This window comes from Macrobrachium rosenbergii, chromosome 55 (genome assembly GCF_040412425.1).
Source record: "Macrobrachium rosenbergii isolate ZJJX-2024 chromosome 55, ASM4041242v1, whole genome shotgun sequence".
NCBI classification, from domain to species: Eukaryota; Metazoa; Arthropoda; class Malacostraca; order Decapoda; family Palaemonidae; genus Macrobrachium; species Macrobrachium rosenbergii.
In genome coordinates this window covers 33,950,268-33,960,267 of record NC_089795.1, presented here as the reverse complement: position 1 = coordinate 33,960,267, position 10,000 = coordinate 33,950,268, and the positions used below count along the sequence as shown (strand labels likewise).

The window sequence follows — 10,000 nt, the reverse complement described above, 5'->3', positions numbered from 1 at the left end:
CCTTCTTCTCTTGCCCTTTCCACAATGGTAATTAGACGTACATCGTGAATAACCATCTTCTGACACGAATTTGCAGTAAAGTTTCAGACTCCTCGGTCGATTTTCCCGAGGGACATATAATAATAATAATAATAATAATAATAATAATAATAATAATAATCATCATCATCATCATCATCATCATCATCATCATCATCATCATCATCATCTTCTTCTTCTTCTTCCTTTTATAGTGAATTTCCTTAAGAGTATTTTAGCAGAAAAATTATCGTAAGTTTCAATCTGCATTGAGCTGTTCGCGATATTATGAGAAATAATAATAATAATAATAATAATAATAATAATAATAATAATAATAATAATAATAATAATAATAATAATATATCCCATTTAGCACAATGAGTATTCAATTCGAAAATCATGAAAATTTAGATGTGCATATGATCTGCTCATAAACCATGCCTAAATTTTCCCCACGTAAATAAAATAAGCCTAACCCTTCCTTCCCTCTCTCCTCCCACTTCTGGAGGTGGTCGGTAGAGGCCTTCAAGTATCTCTCGCGGTTCTCCCCACCCTCATTAATGAACGCACGGACACTGTACAGGAGGCCTGGACCTGGAATCGGACCTGGATAGGGTCCTATTCTTTTTCGCCCATTACTAACCCCTATCCCCTCTAAAGGAAAAAAAAATTACCCTTCATCTACACGACACCCAGCTTCTCTCCCACGGCTAATTGCTGCCACTGTAAATCATTCGCAGCCATATTTGACCACACAAGGAAAAAAAAAAAAGCCTAACGCGATAGCTATTAATTTTCAAAAGCTGCCTTATCTTATTACAGTGATTCCTTGATAAGATGGGCGACGATAATTTTTTTTTTTTTCAGTAAAAATGTCTGGTTTCCTGTTATGACAAAGATTACAAGAACAAGTTTCTCGAAGCGTTGCCATAAGAAGGAATACATGACTTTACAGTAATTTTTGCTTTCAAATTACTGGGTTGTCATTCAGTTCCACTGTGTGAGACTAATTATTATCAGTATCCTGTCTAAAAAAAAAATAAATAAATGTAAAAAACCAAGTATCTAATCACCGTCGTTACAAGTAGGAAAACTTGAGATTATAGTATGTTTGCTTTTAACAAACAGAACTACCATTCATTCCGACTTGTATGAATTTGTAAGTCAGTATCATACTTATTAAAAAATATCAGGTATCCCATGATGATGTTTGCTACATTGCAAATTAAACAACTTGACCTTGTTTTCACAGAACTAAAATCATTCGCTCTCTTCGGGAATTACTGTTGTCATCAATAATTATTCCTACTGCTTACAAGGAGCTGAATTTGCTTTCACCAAATGGGCCTGGAAGGTGTGAAAGAGAAAAGTAGGAACATGGGAAGACAAGTAAAATATATAATTGAAATATTTAATGCAGATATACCAACAATATCTAATATGCAAAATGGGGTAAAAGGTGAGTAGCAGGTGAGCGTGTATACTCGTATTTAGAGCCAAGAGAAGTGGCGATTTTGGGAAGCATCTGAGCTTCTTAAACTTCGTGTAGAACTCTATACTGCAGCTAGTTGTTGTGCTTCAGTTTGAATCAGAGCTAACTTCTAGCACAAAATTAATGTTTCTCATTGTGATAAGAAACCTGGGAATCTGGTAATTTATGACGGAAATAAGCAATTTCAGGGTAAAGGCCATACCGCTGCATCCATCCAACAACAATAATGGGGTCGATGGGAAAAAGGCATTTCGGCTACGGTACTTTAAAAACAATGAATTATGAAATAAATGAAAATAAATACAAACCCTGAAGGGACGGGCCCTTAGCTGGAGGTCCTGCAACTTTCAGTGCCTGCAGTAAACATAGGCAGGTACTATAGCCTTACTTCCCTACCCTAACCTATGAGGCCTGTATTAAACACTGTAGTTAGGCAAAAACAAAATTGAACTTACCTGATTTGCATCATCATCTGAATCTCCATCTCCTGACAAAGGTGTTGGCGCAATGAAGACGACCTTGATCTCGGTACGATTTTGTTTCTTGTTGCGAGAACGCCATGTCCTCTAAAAATAAAATAGAAAACAAATCTATTATTCTCGTTGCAAGAAGCGAAAATGTTGACCGAGAAAACGACAAAATCAACAAAAGCACTTGTTCCTTTCATGTTTGAAAAGAAGGAAGACATGCTGAAAGATAAGAGCCGACAAATCCAACTATCCTGACGCTGCGCGACAGGAACACCACTTGGCAGATAAAACATAAAACGCATTGAAAATCTGGCTGAATAACGAGAAAGTTTGAAAAATAATTCGTTATTAATTAATTATCAACGACGTATCCACCATCATTACAAATATATATAATTAACAGCACATCACACTAACTGCAACCTGAAAGTTACTCCGCGATAAATGTGGCAATATATGTAAACATTTGTATACACTTTATACCTGCGTACACATACGTATGCATCTGCAACGGAAGTTACATTTAAAAAAAAAACATTACTTATTTTTCGATAATATTCGTTAGGTTTTCCTGTTCTAGTTGGAACCAAACACTGCTATTATTACAGAGCAAATGACACATTGCGCAAAGCACCAAGTCCCACGAGACTCCAAGGTTAAAGTTCCAAAGAGCATTTACATTATAATCTATAATTTTCTAGCTCAACATTATAACAACTTTGTTTGGATGTTACTGGAAATGGTAAGCAAAACTTCTTTATATTTGAGCGTTGCTTCCTTATCCAATGTAATTAATTGAAATTTTTCAGTTGGGTAAAGAAACCAATATACTTTTATGATAAAGCAAATGTGCCCGTTATGTTCACATAATAAAGAGTTTTTCGAAATGATTTACCGTATATTAATTTATTTAGCAATTAGAAAAAGACTGTAATTAACAACTCTCAGATAAGAAAATAAATGTGAAGAAACTTCACAAATATTTCTCTTACAGACTATAAAATCATTGACATCTGTTTCCCAGTAGCAGGGAATCGAGGTTAAAGTTTTATTTCAGAACATAAAAGTAAGATTTAATAGAAATGTCTAGTGTCCTTTGGAACCTCTACCCTTCATTTCATTTACAAAGGACATTATACAATACGCCATTTGCTCTGTAATAATGCCATAGTGTCATTTTAGTAATTACTATTATTATCATTATCATTCAAGTTCAGACTTTTGTGCACATTTCCATTATTGTCATTATTAGTCCTACTATAATTATTATCACCGTCACGTATGTTTATTACCGTTAGCAATATTGTTCAGTTCCAAACATACTTATCATTTAGAAAAGATCCTTTTTTCATATGAATGAGTAAGTGACTTCTAAATGTTAATATGCTACACATTGCACAAACTCAGATATTAAAGTCCATTGCTAATGACAGGGGTTGGTCCAATTTGTGACTCAACCCTTTTGGGCGCTCTTTATAGGAATAGTTTACTGATGCTACGCCTCTCACAGGATGAGAGAGGGTGGTTGGATAGATAAAATTACAATTTAGGCCGAAAGGCCAAATGCTGGGAGCTATAGATAATTCAGCGCTGAATGAAAAATTGAAAGTAAGAGGTTTGAAAGGTGTAACAGAAAGGAAACCTCGGAGTTGTTCTATGAAACAATTATTAGGAGAGGGTGGAAAATAAGATGGAAGACAGAATATGAAAGGAGGTACAGTAAAAGGAATGAAAGGGCTTGCAGCTAGGGGCCGAAGGGACGCTGCAAAGACCCTTCAGTAATGCCTACATTGCAACGCGTGAGGTGCACTGACGGCGCTACCTCCCTACGGGGACGAGAGAGGGTGCCCAATAAACTAACCTTTCACGAGGCACAATTCAATTCGGTTAACACTGAGAAAATTATATTTAATAGTTCATCAACCAAATTCTTCCCTAACGACCATAGACCTAGGCTCTAATGATGCAGTCGTGAAGGAAAAAGCTTCCTGGTCATTAGGGCGACTACGAATCTGATAAAATTTCTGGGCGGCGAAATTCCCACTCAAAGGGTTGCCGCTGACGTCTTTTCAGGTCTGGCTTATCGCCGGCTGTTTATCAACACTCTCGATCTTTCTCGCTATCCATTATTTTTTTCCGCCACCAGCTCAGACAGAATAACTCATTATGTTTTCGCTACGAATTATGCGTTAGATAAAAAGACCTGTATCTTCCACCTCTGGAGAGATGAACAGATGAATATTCATGCTAAATTCGTACTGTTTCATGCCGTTACGTCCTCTTCGATAGCGGAAGAAACAAATCCCGTTTTTATCAATATGAACACGAAAGTTTTTTAATCTGATTTTTTGACTGAATTCCAGTCTGGTCTAGGTCTCCGTGATTTTCTGAGGCTTCCTACTGATCTCCTTGTGCTTCTTTCATACCTTACTTTTTCTAATCATTGTTATGCCTTCTTCTATTCCTACCACATGTACAAACCATCTCGATATTTGAGATTTTTAACTAAGTCCCAGCCCATGGAAATTCATTTCTATGATGGGCTTATTTATTCTTAAAGTTATCAATTTTCTTGTTTTCTTCAATGTGCATCTAACAATGAAGGTCTGTTCGTTATTTTCTCCTCCACATACGCATAGCCATGAAACTTATTAAAGAATTTCCTTTCATAATTTTGGGCAAGAAATGAAAAATATCATATGCATAAAAAATAATGTGAGAAATGTGAAGAAGACAAGCACGAAAATATCAGATTTCTATGGGAAGAAAAGTGTAATTAACCTGATATGTATAAAGGAAAAACCCTCCACAAGAGCATCATTACATACACATACTATATACGCGCATATATGCGTGAATAATGTACATATACATACATACATACATACATACATACATACATACATACATACATACATACATACATACATACATACATACATACATACATATATATATATATATATATATATATATATATATATTTTTTTTTTTTTTTCAGATCATCTTCTTTCCACAGTAGATATGCATTACCTAGAATCTTACTTGACTTTTACTATATCATTTCATGCAAGAGGATTAGTCAATGGAAAATGGCTCTTAACGTCTACTAGAGTAGCCACGGAAATGAAAATAAAATAAACATACAAAATATTCTTCCTTTAAGTTTCTACAGAACATACAGAATAAGGTATGGCGATATCACCTAAATCTATGGGAGATACACTATTGACCCCCGTAGGAGGGGAAGCGCCGTCAGTGCACCTCACGTGGTGTACTGTACACATTACTAAGGGTCTTTGCAGCGTCCCTTCGGCCCCTAGCTGCAACCTCTTTCATTCATTTTACTGTAACTCCGTTCATATTTTCTTTCTTCCATCTGACTTTCCACCGCCTACAGAAATTGTTTCGTAGTGCACCAGCGAGGTTTTCCAATTGCTACACCTTTCAAGCCTTCTTACTGTCAATTTCCCTTTCAGCGCTGAATGTCCTCATAGGTCCCGAGCGCTTGGCTTTTGGCCTAAATGCTATATTCTTTTCTATATTCTGATACGTTACTGCCATGCCAAAGAGAAACCAAGACGAATACATCCACTTCAGATTCGCTCTCTCGCTTAGAAATTAATGTGCGAATAAGTAAACGGACAAGACTTTCTTCTTAGTATAATGCCGTACACAAACAAACACCAATCTTTAGAGAGACAGTAACCCATAAACTTCGGATACGTGTTAACCTCATCTGAGAAGCCCATAATCTCACACTATATCCATAAGTTTCTTCCTGGCGTCCCTCTATGGACCGGTTCACGTTTTACTGTTTCCAAGTGTCAACATCGTCCTTATTTAGCCAAACAAACCGAACAAACTTTACACTGACGTCAGGGAACAGGGGAAGCCGAAAATGAAGAATGCATACATATATATATATATATATATATATATATATATATAATATTTATACATATATGTGTATTTATATATATATATATATATACATACAAACATACAATAATAGCCAATTTCAAGTATAACCCCTTCGCAAGTTAAAGAAAATCAGACCAGAAAATTCTCAGGCTAAAATCAGTAATGAACCACAACAAAACCCCCTTTCATCAGTTTAAATATTCACCTCACCAAACCTTACCATACACAGAATACGTGTTCCAGGGCCTAATATATGTACCATATATTTGTGGTGATGATACTATTTTTCTTTTATAACCTTAAATACGTGATTCAGTTCCCTATTACCTTGCAGTAACATCATAAGTCATCGAAGATGAAATTAACGCAGAACTGTGACCCGAGAGACAATGTATTCGGTGCCGTCTGACAGGTACTTTTCAAACGTCCCCTTTGGTTTCTTCACCACCTTGCTGTCCAGCTTCTTTAATTTTAAATGGCTCCAATTTCCCCCATTTCATTTCAGAGCGAATCCTTCTGGGCGGGGCCGTGGGGGGAGTGGGGGAACTAAGTACTCTCGTTAAACTACTTTATAATATAACTGCAATAACGAAAGCCCACCGCAGACTACTTACATACTGGCGCTACACCTCCGCCCCTGCCAAACAAATTTAGGTAGAAAGACTCACAGAAAGCCAGGCAGCTCAAATCACGAAAAGTTCAAGATCGTGATTCTTTGAACGATGTATACAAATGGCAAAAGTTCTTGGTGGTTGGCAACCTCACCTCTTAGGCCTACGCAGACGAACATTTGTATACACAGGTTACGCGCAAATATGCGATTCACACCTGGCCTCTTAATTACATTTCGAGGACAGGGAAGGCGGAGGAATGGATGAGTGAAAAAAACATGCGTAACGAAAAAAAAAAAAAGTTAGTTAAAGCTAGGATGGCAGTAACAGCATGGTACAGAACAAGAATGAGTGGTAAAACTATGAATAGCACAACGAAGAATGTTCCGTCAACTCTGACTACATATAAGAGCAAAATAATGTAACAGCAAGAAGCAGCCAAATAAACAACCTCTCGTTCTCACTCCCCCATGTACTCAATCGTCTTCAGAGGTAAGTCGAGTTCTTCATATAACCAAACAGAGATAGCGTTATGTGGTCTTCTCAATAATACCATCTCCACCAAAATAGGCCTTCAAGCCCCTGCTTCTTTCCCGTAACAGCCGACATCCTGCCCTTGGCCCCTTCTGGGATTCACACACAGGAATTCCATTTAAAGGTTGACCTTGAGTGGTTTCCATAGCAACCTTCTTTCTATTTCTCCCTCTCTCCTCACATCTACCTGGTCACCAAACCCCCACTCGCCCCCTCTCCCTTAGCCCTCTCCTGACCCTGTCCCCTCGAACAACCAAGTAGGCCACAAGTCTTCTCATCCTCTTGAAGCCATGTCCTAACAGTACTTGAAGCAGCAACACACTAAACACCTGTAATGTTCGCGCGCGAATGCCGTCGTCTGAAACAGGTGTTCCCTTCTTGCGTTCGTCTCGAGCACTCTCGGATTCAGATATACAATGTAAACTTTGTAATAGTATTTTTGTGTAATAAAAACTTTCATAAACATTTAGAAATATCTCGGAATGTTTCATGCTCTTTCATGATAGGTACCAATACCGAACAAGACTGAGCAGATGATGGAGAAATTTAAACACTGATGTTCATTACAATTTAATTTTTAGTATCAATTGTCTTCCATTTAGGTGGCTTTCACTTTCTTATGCTAATGCATCTCAATCCCAGTCAGGTTTAGGTAATGTTACTCTGGGTGAAAGACAAGATTCCATTCTACTAACATGAAGCTGTTTTTCATTTATCTATTGAAACCAAAATGGCATATGACTGAGTACTTCGTATCTGTCCTTACTTTGGAATATGTTGTAAGAAACTACTGAGATTTGCAATTCATTTTCATATTGTTTAGATAATGATTTCTTATGCATAAGACAATCTTATTTTATTCCCAAACAATACCGTGTGCCTCCCTACTAGTACGAAAACAAACACATCAACAAAACATACTAAAAGATACCATGAGCGAGATTTCACTGGTACCAGGACCCACTAAGGCTTAGTGGGCCCTGACTGGTACTAATGAGTAAGAAATGAGAGAAAATGTTAAGACTAGTTCGAATTTCCACTATTATCAGACAGACTTGAGATATAACCCTCCGGGTAGCTACTGCCTGAACACAAAAACCCGTTTTCAATGTGAAATGTACGAAGTTCGAATCTCTTACAAAGTCGATATTTTACGCTGAACAGCGAGACATGTTTTGCAATCTCACCTTCAAGATTAATGCCACAACCATTCCTGAGTCATATCTTTCTTTCGAGCGAAGGACATCTTTGCGCTGCCGTGTCCTCACAAAGATAATGAAAAACCATAACAAGGTGCTCTATTTTCTGCACAATTTGTTTCTTTTTATCTGAACAGAACACTCTACAAACGCTCAGCATACTACACGTAAATCACACTCTTAAACTTGTCAGTCTTTTGCGCCTTAGGCCAACGTTCCCTTAACTGTGACATTGAGCAAATAATTGAAAACACCTACAGAAGCATTTCGTAATAAAATGAAAATATATGATTGAATGATTCTGCGATATATGCTTCAGTAAAGCAATGTTTGTTTTGGCTCGAAACTCTCAGAATCATAACATCTCGAAGAGGACCGGATCCCGCCCTGAGAACAAACGACCCAGCCCAAATATAAATAGCAAGAGTGACTGGTAACACTTCAAAAAGTTCCCACCAAACCTCACCCATAGTAGTAGTATTGTAGTACGAGCAGTGGTGGTAGTAGTAGATCTACTACTACACGCACCATCCAACTCACCCATCAACTATCAACACACTCGAAGTTAGGCCTACACGCCACACCGTCTCAAAAACAACATAAGAGAGGAGAACTCCGGTATTTAAATGTTAACCCATGGAAAACTCCACAGCCGCTGAGGATGGGTTAATAGTCCAGACAGAAGCCTTTAAAAGTCTTGTGAGAAGACGCGCTGAAGTAATAATAATGAGAGAGAGAGAGAGAGAGAGAGAGAGAGAGAGAGAGAGAGAGAGAGAGAGAGAGAGAGAGAGAGAGAATAGTGATCATTGTCTTCAAAACCATTCATATGACTAGTAATGAATATGAATGTTTCACTGTGTGGGACAGAAAAATTTGAAGTATTTTCTTTTTGGAGGAGCCTCCTACGACCATTTCTGGTACTGATGATGTCGTTATTTGCCTTTAACGAGTCAATAAATAGAAAATAAACAAATAACCAAGTTATTTCGAAATGCCAATATCATATAACAGCAGCCTTTCATATACTGAAATATTAAATGTTAAAGCTCATGTAGTAAAATATACATAATTATCTAGTGTTCGTTCCACTCACAAAATGAATAACTAGTATTTGATTCATGAACAGGACAAGGGACGATATAGACGCGTTCCTTAAAAATACATTTTGCCTCTGTTGACCTAGGCAGTGAATTATGTATCTGTTTGTCAGTCGACTACTGTAGGTCACAGCCAGTGTGAAAAGACAGAGAAAAAAATAATATAAGTGAGTGTTTATTGCACAGAGGTGAAACCACTCAATTGTTATTACTTATACGACTACTCATGCACGCGGTAGCGCACTCGACTGCCATCAGAGTAAAACCATGATCGCTCCCCGATCGAGGGTGGCGCAAATTAAGTGTGATTCCGGTGGACGGAGAGAGAGATGTGTGAAATGCATGAGTGATCAGTACTACGTGTGTATATATATATATATATATATATATATATATATATATATATATATATATATATATATATATATATATATATATATATATATATATATATATATATTATATATATATATATATATATATATATATATATATATATATATATATATATATATATATTATATATATATATATATATATATATATATATATATATATCATATATATATATATACAATATATATATCTTTTGTACAAAGAGTATCTTTTGAAAGCAGAAAGATTTTGTGGAGATGAACTTAAATTCCTTATA

General features: G+C 36.7%; 1 protein-coding gene across 1 annotated transcript in view; it reads right to left on the bottom strand.

The window, feature by feature from the left end:
* LOC136835956 (cyclin-dependent kinase 6-like) overlaps positions 1-10,000 on the bottom strand; it is a 541,856-nt gene that overhangs the window by 449,238 nt on the left and 82,618 nt on the right. Inside the window, exon 3 of the mRNA XM_067099858.1 lies at positions 1,969-2,079. Coding sequence (XP_066955959.1) covers positions 1,969-2,079 — 111 coding nt within the window. The remainder of the gene's footprint in view (positions 1-1,968; positions 2,080-10,000) is intronic.